General features: G+C 42.1%; 1 protein-coding gene across 2 annotated transcripts in view; it reads left to right on the top strand.

Annotated features, from left to right (window-relative positions):
* The first annotated feature begins 325 nt into the window (after nt 1-325).
* Nucleotides 326-15,337, top strand: part of Alpk2 (alpha kinase 2) — a 120,001-nt gene continuing 104,989 nt past the window's right edge. The window contains exons 1-2 of one of the 2 annotated variants that reach the window (XM_047526676.1): nt 326-821; nt 13,924-14,051. In XM_047526676.1, the coding sequence (XP_047382632.1) occupies nt 13,943-14,051 (109 nt within the window). In that variant the 5' untranslated portion in view covers nt 326-821; nt 13,924-13,942. The remainder of the gene's footprint in view (nt 822-13,923; nt 14,052-15,337) is intronic. The other variant, XM_047526677.1, reaches the window with a different exon arrangement.

The raw sequence follows: 15,337 nt of genomic DNA, 5'->3' as shown, positions 1-15,337 counted from the left end.
ACAGTTTCTGGCAATTTGAAGAAATAGAGCTCATGGTATTTCTTCTGTGACTTTCTTCTGATCTTTGTCTATTCTTTTATTTCTTACTAGAGAAGTCAAAATAGGAAGAGGGTGTGGATGTGAAGGGGAGGAAGGGCAGGGGCGAATGGGTCCTGCCTTGCTTCTGTGGCTTCGGCTCAGAGAACTTCCGAGGACGACTGTAGGGCCATTTCTAAATGAACAACACATGACTCTTCTTTTCACCTCCTCTCCACCCTCCCCTCAGGTTTCCTATGTACTTCAAACGCCTGCTCCCTGTAGTACAAAACCCTGTTGTGTGTGACTCCAGCCTTCTGGAGTCTTTCGCTTTCCTAAGAGAGGAGCCATTAAACTCCTGCCTGGACTGTGCAAGGAGCTGCCGGTGTCCCCAGCAGCAGTCAGTGACAGTGACAGCTCATCTGGGTTTCATCAGCTCACTGGGGCAGCGTTTCACCAGGCCCCTTTGCCAGGGCCTCCCCGGCGTCAACAAGTGTCGCACCTACTGCAGCAACAGCCCTCAAGTTTCATCACAGTGATGCTCAAAAATATTCTCCAGCTTCGGCAATGACCTAGTTCATTCAAGGGCAGGGAAAAATGCTCTTCCAGAACCTGCCCGGGCACGGAGTTTTCCTCTTAGGAAGACAGGACACCCAATTGTGCTTTGATCCGTTTTTGGAAAAGACCTTGAATTTGAATCCCTGTCTGGAAACTGGGCCACCCAATCAATGTCTCTGACACAGCCTGGGGAGCCCACCACTGAGCCAGCCCTCCAATAACATCTCTTGGACAAACAGTACTGAAAAGTAAGTAAGGAGACTTTGGTTTTTACTGAAGGGATAGCTGTGCTTTAAGTACATACTCGTTTACATTTTCTACAACAGAGCAAAGCAGACGGCTTCCTTAAGAAATAAAACAAGAGGAAACAAGGGGTGTCTGCATGGGACACTGGGGCATACTATGGATTTAATGTGGCCAAATTCTCTTGGTCTGGTAGTTTAAGTCCACTCTGACCTTTTTTTGAAAATTAGAATTATTTAAAAATGTTTGTTTATTTTGGTTTGACAATAATTAAAGTAGTTTCTTTCAAATTGTGTCTGTCTTAACACCTAGAAAAAACAGAATGATTCAAAAGGAGTAGTCTGCAGGAGTTTTGCAAAGTAACACAAAGACACTTACCTGGGAAACTCTGACCCCAAATACTTCTGCCTGATATAAATGGGTATTTTAGTCAAAAGTTATTCCTCTTCCCTTGGATTATCTGAATGCCTGAAAATTTGCCCTTTCTGGGACACAGCAGTATTTTTTCTGATAACAGGTAATGCAAGTTACTGAAAAGTTCTCGGGTATTTCAAAATGGCTCAGTGGTTCATACAAACATGCGTCCAGTCATTATGTAGATTTTTAAAAAAATGTAAGGCAAAAAGTCAGTAAAAAAAAATGCTTGCTGATAAAAAGGCACCACTGTCATGTTACATTTTAATCAACACATCTAAACTTTAGAGCCACTGATTAAGGGTGTCAGTTACAGACATCTGACAATCATTTAAAAATAGATAAAAGCAAGAACAGCATTTAGAGTAGCTTCTGCTTGTATTATTTCCTTTCCTCAACCTTCTCCTTGTGCAAAGGTACCCTTCATTTTTGAAGAACAATTAATCAGGAATGGAAGTTAGTCTTACTGCTCTGAAGGCAAATGGTTTGTTTCAGAACAGCGTGCCTCTAGGGGTAAAGAGCGAGCTTGTCTGCTCTGAGCCTTCTCAGTTGGAACCCAGGATGTTGCAAGCTACCTTCTGAATCAGCAACTCTACAAATCCTGTACTAAAAAGGTGCTGATGGCCAATACACATGCTCAGATCTTGGAAACCAGGATTGAAACCAACTAAATATGTTTTGGCTCCCAAATTACGTTGGTCCTTTAAAATTTATAAGAAACCTTTGATCAAAATTTGGTGATACTTTTTAGGTAGGGCAGAATTCCTGTTTTTATCACCTGACCCCCCCCCCCAAAAAAAAAAAAAAAAAGAAACAATAGTTTTGAATAGCCCATGCACACTTATTGTAGCTTTCAGCCTATGCAGGGGGAGGGACACTGTGAGTAACCTCATTAGGATGGAGCTAGGAATGAAGGAAGTCCAGGTCTCAGAGTCAGATTTGAAGTCAACTTCTGAGTCTAGCAGTTTTTCCAAATGTCTGAACCCCAGTTTTTTCATCTGTAAAATGAAGAAAACAATATTCACTTTACCAGAACTGATGTGTGATTAGATGAGTAAATATCCCTAACAGATCTGCCACATCTTAGTTTCTCAACAAAAGTTACCTTTGTTCATTCAAAGCTTCTTCCTTTTTTTTTGCTAAGACTTCAGGATATGATCATAATATTAACTACATAAAGTAATAGAGACTACGCCACAGAGATATTTGTAGAGTGATTAAACAAACAACATGGAAAATTAGACTCTGAGGAAAATTCTGTATTTGGAAACTGTGACAGGAATTAAAAAAAAAAGAATTATATTTCAGAATGTGTCTAATAAATAAGCAAAAAATTTTTACTGAAAATCATTGCCATATGTCTACTATATAAAAAGAGAGGTAGAGATTTATAAATGTCATCTAAGATTACTTTGAACTATCTAGCAATACCATATTTAAATATGAGTGTTTGGGAATGGATAGGTATAAAAGATTGGGTCAATCTATATATAAGATGATGTCCGTGATTATTATGGAAACTGAAAACTGAGGCCCAAGTCCAGACTTTCCTTGAAAATGATAGTTGAGACTTGCATTGATTAGGCCTAGGTGCTGTGGAGCAGAGTGGGTGGAAGTGGAGATGAGGACTCTCCATAGAGGACTATCAGTACGTGGGGGGTTGAGCAGAAACAATACCCAGATGAGCCATCTCAGGAGCAGTGCCGTTTCCAGTGCTAAGGACCATCCTGCAGGCTGGAATCGTAAGGTTCAGAGTGAGCAAGGTGCTCCCTCGTTCTGGGAGAGAATCACCAGCAGGACTTGTGAGAGAGCTCCAGAGAACTTTACAGATGTCGTCATGTTGTCCCTTGCTTTTACCATCTCGGTAAACAGTATCACTCCACAGCTTTTCCCCAGACACATCAGGGTATTTTGATAAATTCTTTGCTTGAGCTACTGACTGGTTCACAAGAAAATGCCAAAAAGGAAAACTGGAATTGGAGAAATGTAAAGAAACTTGGGAGAAAATGGTGTCATCTCAGGGCTGGCAAAAATGAAGGTCTAAACACCCGGCCTACATGAGAGAAAAGAATATTTAAAAAATTTAGAGACTTTATTAGGGTTTCTGCAGATGCTTACCCACCTGGCATGGTTTAAAAGGGCACAACCAATCAGAAAATTGGATTTCAGATAGAAGCATCAGACAGCATTCTGAAGAGAAGCTTAGTCCTAGAGAGTTCAGGTCTGGACACCCTGCACCCACCTCTCAGTGGCCATGGCTGCTATTGCCACATCCGGGGTTGCAGCATTCACCTTGATCTTTACTTGATCCTCATCCAGCTCTTAGATAACCAGGCTCCTTTGTTCCTCAGTTCTTCCTTTGAGTTGTTCTCAAACTTTCAAGGACATCCATTTTAGGTGAATATTGTTAAAATACCAGTTGTTGGGCTCCCCCCAACCAGTCTCTGATTCTGAGGGCTCCAGAATTTGCATCCCCCCCCCCCCCCCCCCCCCGTGATGCTGATGATGTGATGCACTGCTTTAGACATTTCTTAGGCCTGCAGTTTCTGAAGAAAACTGTTTGTGCTTCTTATTTTCAATCACTGAACTTGCATTTCTTCTCAGAGATGCCAAGGTCACTGACATAATGTGCTACTGCTGTGGAGAACACAAAAGAAAAATCAGGTATCCTGTAGCCAAACACTTTACAGTGTTGCTGTGTGTGAGGGATGCTGGGTGTGGGCACCATACACCCAGGTAAGCAGTCCATTACTTGAAGGGGGCTGTTTTTTCCAACCGAAGATATCAGGGAAGTCTTCAAAGGAAGTGAGCATTTGAACTTGGGCATTTGAAAAAGGGTGGGATTTGAACAGATGGAGTTGGGAGGAGGTCCTTTTATGTGAAGGAAACAAGAAAATCTAAACAAAAGCATGAAGGGCAGAAAGATAATGAGAGTGGAGATCGGAAATTAGTCTGGTGGGTCCAGGCTTTTCACAGTTGTCAACACTCTCTTGGGGAAGCATTGTTTGATTAAGCCATTGAATCTTAAATCTGTTACTTATCTGTAACGTGTTATAACGTGATGTCCAACACAAAGATCTGAAATGGAGAGCCAATGGTAGGAATTTTAGGATCATGGATGGAGGAGGAGAGATTGTGGACACTTCATTAATGCCTTACAGACATAACAGAAAAATCAGCTCAAACTAACTTAACATGGGGAATTACTACTCACTCCAGGAAAAGTCCAGAATTTGGTTCTGTTTCCCTGCGTTTTTGGGGTCTCAGCTTTTCTCCGTTTTGGTTTCAACCTCAAACCAGCTTTCGCACAGTCTCAGGACAGCTGTCTGTCAAGAGAGTTACCTCGCCTTCCTGACCAAGGAAAGTCGTAAGCTTTGCACTGATTGGATCACAGCCTGAACCACTTTCTGGAGAGTGCCACGTGATGATTGGCTCAGACTTTGGTTAGCGAACCAATCAGTGGGCAAGGGTACTGATCAGTTTAGACCAATCAGAATCCACAGAGCAGGAAGGGCGTGGTCTGGCCTGCTCTAGTCACCAGGAGTCCGAGTGATGGGAGATCCATGGCACTGTCAGGAGGACATGTGAAATGGCGATTTAGGAGTTTTAGGATTTTTTTTTTTTTTTTTTTTTTTTTTTTTTTTTTTTTTTTGCGAAAGGTCTCCGAAATCATACAGTCACTCCTTTAGTCATAAGGTTAACCATGGGCAGTGGTCATGCTTTAAGGATTTGGGATGAACCTGCTTTCAAGTTCCGCTCAGACAAATTAAAATATTCTTCCACAAAATAGGCTTACCTGTTCATGGGACGAACCTTGGCTACAGTACTACACCCCAGAGGCCCTTTATATTGGCTGTGCTCCTTATCCCCAAGGCACACTTTATTTTACTAAAAAATATTAGAGAATGATTTTCAGAACAATTTTCAGAAAATAAGGCAAGCAGAGGCATTAAATCAAAATTTTCTCCTAAGATGCTCTAACTGGCTGAGTTGAAGGATGAAGGTAAAAGATGTGCAGAGGTGACTGCCACCGACCACTACCCTGTCTCCAAACAGCTGATGTGCTTATTGAGTCAGGATAGTGAGGGGTGGTTAGTTCAGCATAATAAATTTAGGCTCAGTTTGTTATACCCAGAGTGGATCTTACTCTTGTGTGCAGGGCAGGGAATGAGACAGAAGAGAACCTAAGATTTCCTACGTTCTCTCCTATACTTCCTGGTTCCTGAAATTCCATCATTTCATCTCTTGGACTCCTTTAAAACAAATGCTCTCTACAGAATTGCCCTGGGGTTTCTGTCATAGGGGAAAAGAGCTGGAGGATTCTGGGAGCCTGAGCAAATGAGAAGGATGAGAGGAGGAACCAGGAGAATGTCTTTACAGTGTCTTTTTGATGGTCCTGTTGGCACATTACTAGATTGCACACTACAATCAGCTTACAATATTCAACTGCAAACCAGAGTGACATTAACCAATTAGTTCATGAAAGTTGGTCTCATTACACCACCATGACCTGTGCGTTTTAAGCCTCAGAAGCTTTTCTCTCATCCCTGTCTTTACCCTAGGAGGTCAAGGATGACATAAGCAGGGGACTGTATCCTTTGAATACAATACATTGCGAATCATAATCAAGAAACTTAGATTGCCACTAATAAACTGTATGACCTTGGAAAAGTCACTTTACCTGCCTGTGTTTCGGATGTGTTTTCAAACTGAAAAATCAGGGAAGGTACTAAGCTTTTGCATAGATTTCATTTAACATTTAGCATTTTCTTTTAGCCCTCCCTCAAAGAATTGGAAATTGACACAGGTTTTAAATAGGAGAAGAGAATCAGTGGGAAGATTATTCTACCTAAAATTTTATAAAAAGAAAGTTTAAAAAAAATCCAGAGAAAGCAGCAGCTACAGCTCAGCCTTTACCATGGCTATGTGAGAGTCTGTGCCCAGACACTCTTGGGCATGCAGAGGTGTTCACTATAAGTAATTAAAAATTCAATTTCAATTTTATTAGCTAACATATGTAAAGTCACTGTCCTTAAGTTATATTCCCATTTCCCCCCAGGAACTCAGACCTTCTTCCAGGGGCAATCAGATCACAAGTTTCTTGTATAATTCTAAAGTCATTATAGGTATAAATAAGCATATTAGGATTTTTTTTTTTTTGGCGGTGCTGGGGATCGAACCCAGGGCCCTGTGCTTGTAAGGATATTCTTTTTAAAAAAATATTTTAGTTGTAGATGGACACAATACCTTTATTTTATGTATTTATTTTTATGTGGTTTATTGGTTCATCTCTCGGGCACCAGGGACTCGAACCCGGGTCCGTCCACACGCTGGGTGAGCGCTCTACAGGATGAACTATTCGCCCACTGATTTATTTATTTTTTATGTGGTGCTGAGGATCAAACCAGTGACTCACACGTGCCAGGCAAGCGCTCTACCTGAACCACACTCCCAGCTTTGTCTTTTTTCTTTTCTTTCTTTCTTTTTTTTTTTTTTTTTTTTTTGTGTGTGTGTGTGTTGGGGATTGAACCCAAGGGTGCTTTCCCACTAAGATACATTCCCAGTTGTTTTTATTTTTTGAGATGGGTTCTCATTACGTTGCTGAAGCTGACCTTGAATTTGCTATCCTCCTGTCTCAGCCTCCCAAATCACTCACTGGGTTTACCATCATGCTTTACTGTGCCTGGCAGGATATTCTTTTCTAACACAAGTGATAGCATACTCTGCATGTCTCTACTTTATTTCACTTAACAATATTTCTTGGAAATTATTCCATGTCTGTGCATACAGAACTACCTTGTTCTTTTTAGATGCCTACTGCTATTTTTAAAAAAGCATTTCATTGTTTAGATATACAGTAACCAGATTCTTATGAATGGATATTTAATATGCTTCCAATCTTTTGCTATTACAAGTAATGCTGCAATGAATATAGTAGGTGCTCATTAAGTGCTTGTCTCCTTCTGTGTCTAATATAAAAATTAACTTGAGGCATATTTTACATATATAATTCAACCCTTTCTAACCATTCACTTCAACAACTTTTTAGTACATTTACCAAATGCATGACAATTTCCGTAGATAACATTTAGAACAGTTTTGTCCCCTGAAAAAGATGCTTATCCTTCATGTGAATTTGTTAATTATTATTCTCTCTACTGCTCATACCTCCAGCAATCACTAACTAACTTTCTGTCTCTGTTGCTTCTTTTGGTCATTTTGTATAAACAGAATCATACAACATGTGGTCACCTGTGTCTGGCTCCCTTTACTCAGTATAAAAAGTGTTACCAAGGTTCATCCATGTCATATCATGTACATTTCCTTTGATCCTTTTTATCCATCAATTGTCCAGCTATGCGACAGTTTGTCTATCCACTCACCAGCTAGAGATTTGGGATGTTTCAAATTTGGGGCTATTCTGAATAATCTTGCAAACAATGTTTTTGTACAAGTTTTGGTGCAAAAATGTTTCATTTCTCTTGGTAAGATACCTAGGTGTGGAATTGTTGGGTCAGTGGGAAATTTATGTTTACGTTCTTAAGAAACATCTGGATTGGTTTTCAAAATGCCTTTACTATTTTTACATCTCCACTATCAATATATGAGGGTTCTTGTTCTCCACATTTGTTACTGATTTTAGCCATCCTAGTGGATATGCAGTGGTGTATCATTGTGGTTTTAATTTGTATTTTCATAATAACTCATGATGTTGAGCTTCTTTTCATGTGCCTATTTTCTTGCCTCTATTTCTCATATACAACCCTAAAATCAAGCCTAAGAAAGAAGCACAATATTTGTGTTCAGAAGACCTGGGCTTCTAGCTCAGCTCTGCCCTTGCAGGCCCTAAGAAATTAGACTTGTTATATCATCCCTTTACTTAAGCTTCCAGATCATTATCTGTGAGGTGGGAAAGAATAGCCACCTAGGAGTTTTGCTGTGAGGATTCATCTATGTGGTGCCCAGCCACCGAACTGACACACAGAGGCACCAAAATGTGTTAATTGTCTCTTCCTGCGTGGTCTCTCCACCCCTGCCCCAAATGTCAAGAACGCATCTTTCGGGAGTGTACTTCCCCTAACTGACGTGGGACTGAGTATTAAGTGACCGTGGGTGTGGTGTCCAAATCTTCAGTAATTCAGAAGGCAAATTTAGGAGCACCATTGCACTGGATTAGGCTGGGTAATCAGAACTAATCCCTCCTGTCCCCAGTGGGAAGGCACTCTGACGACTGGCTTTCCTCCCAGCTCCCTAAGAGCTGCTTCCCCATGCTCTGTGTGTGGGCCGGGCCTCTTTCCTGAGCCATTCAGCTGACAGCAGGCTTCCTGCTGACAGCAGCCATGCCACTGGCTTTTTGTGTGGGGCAGATTAGCCAAAATAAAACCTGGCCTCATTCGAGTGTTTTCAATGTTCCAAGAATTCCTCTAGCTTCTCACTCGCTCTCCACCAATTTGAGAAAAAGGCCCTATTTTTGGAACTTTTGTCAATGCTAAACCCAAAGCCACTGATAACAGATAACATTTATACTATGCTTACTATGCTATTCAAAAGAGCTTTATGCAGACTGACTCCATTTTCATAGTAGCCAAATCAAGTAGATACTGCTCTTATCTTAGTTTCATAGATGAAGAAACTGAGGCAGAAAGAGGATAAGCTAGTGAGTGGCAGAGCGAAGACTTGAACTGAGGAAGCCTGTGCAGGAATCTGTGCTCTTCAGCACTACTACACCATACTGCCAGCTGTAGGGACCTGCCTCTTGTGGAGGATCCCGTAAAATGCATATGTGAATATTCTTCCACCTGACAATTCTATTTCTTGGTATCTACTCTAGAAAACTACATGCCCAAAGAACATGTACCAGGATGTTCATTGAGACACATACGTAAATCCGGAAACCTCCAGCCAAGCTAGGCATCCTTATCAGTACAAAAGCAGAGTAAGTCTGGTACTGCCATTCTGTGGGATACCAGTATCACCTAACAGTTTTAAAGAAAGATGGAGACCTTTAGGGAAGTGATTGATATTATAATTTCAGGATATTATAAGATTCCTGAAACTTAAAAATAAGTCAACTGCAAGGAAAGTATATACAATTTAATGCCATGGGAAGAACAGCATTTATTCTTTGTGTGTGTGTGTGCCCATGTATCTCTCTCTCTCTCTCTCTCTCTCTCTCTCTCTCTCTCTCTCTCTGTCTCTGTAGTGAATGAAAAGTAGAAAATACTGAAATACAGGAATTGTGCTCTGGGGAGACATATATATTCTTAAGAACACAACTGTATCATTTCAGATTCTGTTTAAGTAAAGGCATTTAACATTTTTAACAAGTAATCAACTTTCCCTGGATTACACAAGTGAAAGGAAGGAAGAAAGAAAGAGAGAAAGGGAGGAAGGAAGACAAACCCTGTGTTTCTTTCCGGTTAACAAGCCATTCCTCCGAGGTCGTCTGTGAAGCCCACCACGGCCCCCTCCGCTAATACTAACAATTCCACGTTGATTTGTCATCTCTCGCAGAGAATGATAAATCTGTCCTCATGCATGAACTGTGGCCCGACTTAACTGTCCTCTTTCTTTCCAGAGAACAGGCAGTGCCCCTGACTGACATGCGTGGTAACTAACCTGCCTGTGTGAGTCACAGGGTGTGTGTGTGTGTGTGTCAGTGTTTTCACATGAGGATGCCACGGTCAGGAAGTAGTCACCTCGGGAGGAGCCACAGCCCACGCACTGGGTCCTCACTGTGGGCCCAGCTCTCAATGGTGTGGCATCTTTCTTTCCTTCCCATTCACAGCTGTGGTCCCAGGAATAGGAGCAGGAGGAGTCATGCCCTGAAATTACTTTTACAGATAACGATTACTCCTGGAGATATGCTTACCCACTAATTGGTACATCACTTAAAAAACAAATCATTGCGGTAACCCACAGCAGAAAAGGAAACACATGAAACGAGCCAAGCCTTTCCTTAGAGCCTCCAGATTACCAGTATGAAAAGCAATTATGTAACAGATCCTTACACTGTAATTGACATACATTATTCTAAACCTTAGAACAACATCTCCTTTTACAGATGAGGAAATAGGCTCAATACCTTGCCCAGGTAAATGGACGTAGACTTGTCCCTGCCAGCCTGGATTTGATCCTCAAATGATCCTCTGATGCCTACTGGTCAGGAGAGCTTTCCAGCCATGGATTCCCCCAAATTGCTGATAAGTTACCCTGGAAAGTGGAGAGACAGGGTAGATAACCTCTTGCCTAATAATTGTTCCCAAAAAAGTTGCAGATTGTCCAATAAAAGGAATTAAGTACTGATACATGCTATGACATGGGTAAACCTTGAAAACATTACGCTAAGTGAAAGGTTCTATTTATACAAAATGTCCAGAAGAAGCAAATCCATAGAGATAGGAAAGTCTAGTGGTTACCTAGACCAGTGTGTGTATTGGTACTGGGCATGGAAATGGGTGGGTGGTTAAAGCTAAATGCTATTGATCTTTTGCAGGTAATGAGAACATTCTAAAGTGATTGTTCTTAGAGTTGCATGAAAGTCATTGGGTTGCATGTTTTATTTATTTATTTTTAATTTTTTAATTTTTACAGACTGCAGTTTGATTGCCAGCACTGCTCACTTAAAAAAAAAAAAAATTGGACTTAGATTTTATTTTTTCTGACATGTTTACATTTAGCTCTAAAATAATTTGCTATGTGATAAACAATGGCAACTTTTTAATCTCAGATCAAATCTACAGTTCTGGCTTTCATTGCCAGTTTGAACGTCTAACATGGGTGAGTAAATGCACTGCTGTGGACAGAGAAACTGTTTCTGCTTATTGTTCAAGGCTGGGGACAATGCGTCCCTAGTTGCTTTTCTTGGTTTGCTGTGCACTGATGGGCTTGCTCTCATTCTGGAATATTCATTTATTCCTTGTAATAACTTGAAAATTCTTCCTTCCTTCTTTCTTTCTGTCTTTCTTCAGTGCTGGAGATGGAATCTAGGGCCTTGAGCATGCTGGACAAGGGCTCTACCATTGAACTATATCCCTAGGGTGCATTGAGTTTTCTTGAAACATTTTCATTCTGGTGCAAAGTCGGTTGCCATAAAAGGTGTCCTTTTGATTTTTTACATTTTAGATAATTCTTCAAACTAGTTGGGAATAACTTGTCCATTCTAATATCTAAGAGATATTGTCAGCCCTCTGTGTCTGGGGGATTCCACATCTGTGATTCAACAACTGCAGATCAAAGATATTTGGGAAATAATTGTATCTGTACTGAACATGTAGAGACTTTTTCTGTTATTACTCCCTTAACCACACTGTAACAATTATTTACATTGTATGAGGTATAATAGGTAATCTAGAGATGATTTAAAGTGTACAAGAGGATGTGTGTAGGTTATATTAAAATTCTACATCATTTTATATAAGGGACTTGAACATTCAAGTATTTTGATATCTGAGGTGTCCTGAGAATAATCCCCTGAGGATATTGAGCAATGACTGTAATAATATGAATTAAAACCGGGCTTTTTATGCAAGTTGGTTTAAATTCCTCAGCCTAAAATGTGCTTGCAACCTAATCTGTAAAGGAGATATCTATTTGCCATCTTGCAGAGTGTTTTCTTGCAGAAAAATGTTCTGTGCAACTAATTCGCCATCTATACTGTGAGGGGCTTACCCGACTCTTAAATTTAGCAAGGTTACCTTGTGTGGTCCAGTCTCTCTCTGCACAACTGCATTGAAAGAAATCCTGTGACCAAAAAGAACTCGAAATGCATTTCAAGTCTGTCTTGAATGCAAAAGGATCCAATTCACAATCACAGAGCAAATATTTAAAAAATCTTCTCCATCTTTCTCGTCAGGACCCAGTAGCCCTCTGAATTTCTCTGCTAACTTCTCCCCCAGCCCGCACAGTTCTGCACCAAGTCTGTTAGAGCACCTTTCTTCCTTTGTGCTGCTAATATGTAACCTCTTCAACTTGACAGTACTTTCTACCCATCACATGAACCAGTTTAACTTCAGATCCTAGCTTGGAGATTCTTCCCGCCCACTCTCTGAAGAAGGGAAGGCAGTGTCTTCTCCTGAGTTCATATTTCTTTCCTCTTATACTCAGAGAGCATGGGTGTTTCATGCAGAGGAAGTTTGGGAATTCTTTTTGTTTTCAGGTATTCATTTTTTTCTTAACAGAACATTTGGAGATGAAGGGAACACTGAAGTTCAGAAGCAGCAGGTAGTGAACCTGAGCTGGTCCTAGCAGAATGTTCCAGTGTTTGTGAGCATCTACTAAGCAGGGTTGGCCTAGGGGCCTAAGGCCTATGTTTTTGGCCAGGGATCAGCCAGAGAAGGGCCCTTCTTTTAATACTCTGCTGTCACCCTTCTAAAAATTCACTTGAACAAGAAAGCCTCATTTTCATCTTGAATCCTGCTACTGAGGCGAAGTCCCCAAACATCCTTTGCCTCCCGTTCAGGCTTCTTCCCCTTGCTCCTGCTCATGGGAGGAGGACTTTCAGTTGTTAGCAAAACCTTGAACTGTTGTCAGGGAGCTTGTCTCTGACAACCACCTCTCAGGGTAGCAAACAACCTGGAAAATTGGGAGGAGAGAGGGAAGAATGGGGCAACACTAATTCCACGTGGAAGGGGTTTCCCGTTCTGCATTACAACTGTGGCCCATTAGATAGGCTTCCCCCACAGGCTCGGCTTGGACTTCTGCCTTAGTGTCTCCAATACCTCTGGGCTCACTGTTTGCAGTTTCTAACTGTCTCTTCCTTGTTCTTCTTCACCACATTTCACCGCAATGTGTGAGGACTGCTCACCAAGCTGAGAGGAAGTGGGATCCTACTGTTTGGATGGAGCTAAATATGATTTCCAGACTTGAGGCTCCGCACGAGATAGCTTTGGTTGAGTGGTGCTGATGTGTGTCTGTGGTTGCATGGGAAGAAGGGGTTCTCTGGATTCAGACCAACCTGCCTTCTCAGGTCAGCCTCTTATCTGACAAGTTGTGCCTTGCACAGTTCCATCTGCCCCTTGGTCACTAAAGGTGTCAGCCTGCACAGCCCTGTAGGCAGCCTCGGGATGGCAGCTGGTGGGGCTGTGAGATATTCAGCAGGTTGATGAACTTCTCTGAGCCTCACGTTTTCAAAAATTTGTAGGAGTCATTAATAACCACTTTTAGGTAGTTTAAGAGAGGTTGACTAGCTAAGTACTTAAGGTTCCTTTTTATCAGTGAACGCATGTTGGCTCAAAAATGCAAGCCCAGTACATGTCCTCCCCTAGGGAACCTGTCTTGTGCTCAGAAGGAGCAGTGGCTTCCCAATTTCAAAATATCTCCCATCTGGAGATTGATCTGAATTTATTCTACTCTTCTTTTGGGAGACAAATATGCATATACACTTTTTGGGAATCCAGTAGAAAAAGACTTTCAAGAGAGGCTGCTCTGGCAGCCCTGGGATTGGCCTAGGACTATAGGACCAGTGGCTGTCAACCAGGGTTGCCTCTGCCCATCCCAGTCTCACATATGGAGAGCTAGGGAGTGCTACTGGTGTCTAGTGGAGAGAGACTGCGGATGCTGTGCAGGATGGCCCTACAGCAGTGTGCAGGTGGCGCCCAGGCTGACAAAGCCTGCCTGAGTACTTTCTGGAGTTTCTGGGGAAGCTGTGGAGATCCCAGAGATATGGTGATGTTGGGCATGTCTGTTTTTCAGATTCACGTGGCATGAAAGGATGACAGACGCAGGAGGGCCCCAGAGGCGCGCACTGTGTTTTTTATCTACGCTCCTATCCCAGAAGGTTCCTGAGAAGGCAGACCTTGTGCTTCGCTGCATGATATCTGGTAATCATCCCTAGACCAGTCACTCACCCTCTAACTTCTTCCTGCAAATCAGGGTTTTAGGCCCACAATGGCATTATGAAAACATCATTTGGGAAAATTGATGGGAAGCTTATCCTGAGCAACTAAATCCTCATGAGGTTTTTCAAGTGACTTCCTGGATATTGGTTAGTGATCTTCTGACTTCATGTTGTGTTTCTTGGTTAAGTAGCTCTCACACTGGCTACTTTTTCAGATAATTCCCTCTTCACTTCCTGTGGTACACAGGAATGGCATGTATAACTTCAGAATATCTATCCAACTCTCCGGTAACTTTTTAACCTATCTCCCCAAATTGGTTAAATTTGTCCCCAATGCTCGTTTTCCTCAGGCATGCTAATAGTGAAAAGGTTAAAACCCAAGACACAGCGTGTCCAGCAGAGGAAAAGCCAAGGAGGGAATTGCCCCTGGACTAGAAAATAAATCACTCAGAGTTGATCAGGTATTGGTGCCCCCAGTGGCAAAAGGACCAATCATTAATATCGTCTTCTACCCTTGAAAACATGAAGGCACCAGCGGTGTTTCCTGTGGGCAGACAGAAACCTCTTGTCCCCTTGATCCTTTTTCCTAAGCCCAGAGAGAAGAGCCAGCTTTGGAAATGGCCTCATGTGGTCTGGAGGCTGGAGGGCCAGACTACACACTTGGTCTCAGCAAGCCCAACCCTCGCTTTCTCCCCGCTCACTGGTCGTCATTGAGACAGACAGAGCGATACAAGTTGACTTTGAGTCTCTAGGGAGAGCCCCATGTGTTAGACCCTAAACTTGGCTGCGAGTTCCTGCACACCTTAGCCAAATAATTCTGAAACATTCAGGAGGTGACTATCAATATGTGACTTACAGGGAGTTTCAAAAAACAAGGGGAGGAAGAACTGGGGGTGTAATTCAATGACAGAGTACTTGCCCAGCACGCACAAGATTCTGGTCCCATCCCCACACCTCAAAAGGGAAAAACACCAAACAGAGGGTGGATTTTCAGGCGATGTTTCCAGCAAGAGGAGGGAGAGAAAAGAGAACCACCCACAAGGTACAAGACACCACTTCCCTATGCAAGTCTCATTTCTGGCTTATGGTTCAGATCTATACTGCACCAAGGAAAAAACCAGTCAGCCATGAAGAAACTGGGGGAAATCAAGCAGCCCTGATCAATCCAAATGAACAACTGGGGTCCAAGAGGTTGGAATGCCTTACCCTGGCCCACCTCATGCTTATTTTACATACTTCCTTCAAAAAAGTCATGGGGCTGGGGGTATA

This window comes from Sciurus carolinensis, chromosome 15 (genome assembly GCF_902686445.1).
Source record: "Sciurus carolinensis chromosome 15, mSciCar1.2, whole genome shotgun sequence".
Classification (NCBI taxonomy): Eukaryota; Metazoa; Chordata; class Mammalia; order Rodentia; family Sciuridae; genus Sciurus; species Sciurus carolinensis.
This window is presented reverse-complemented; position numbering and strand designations above follow the sequence as displayed.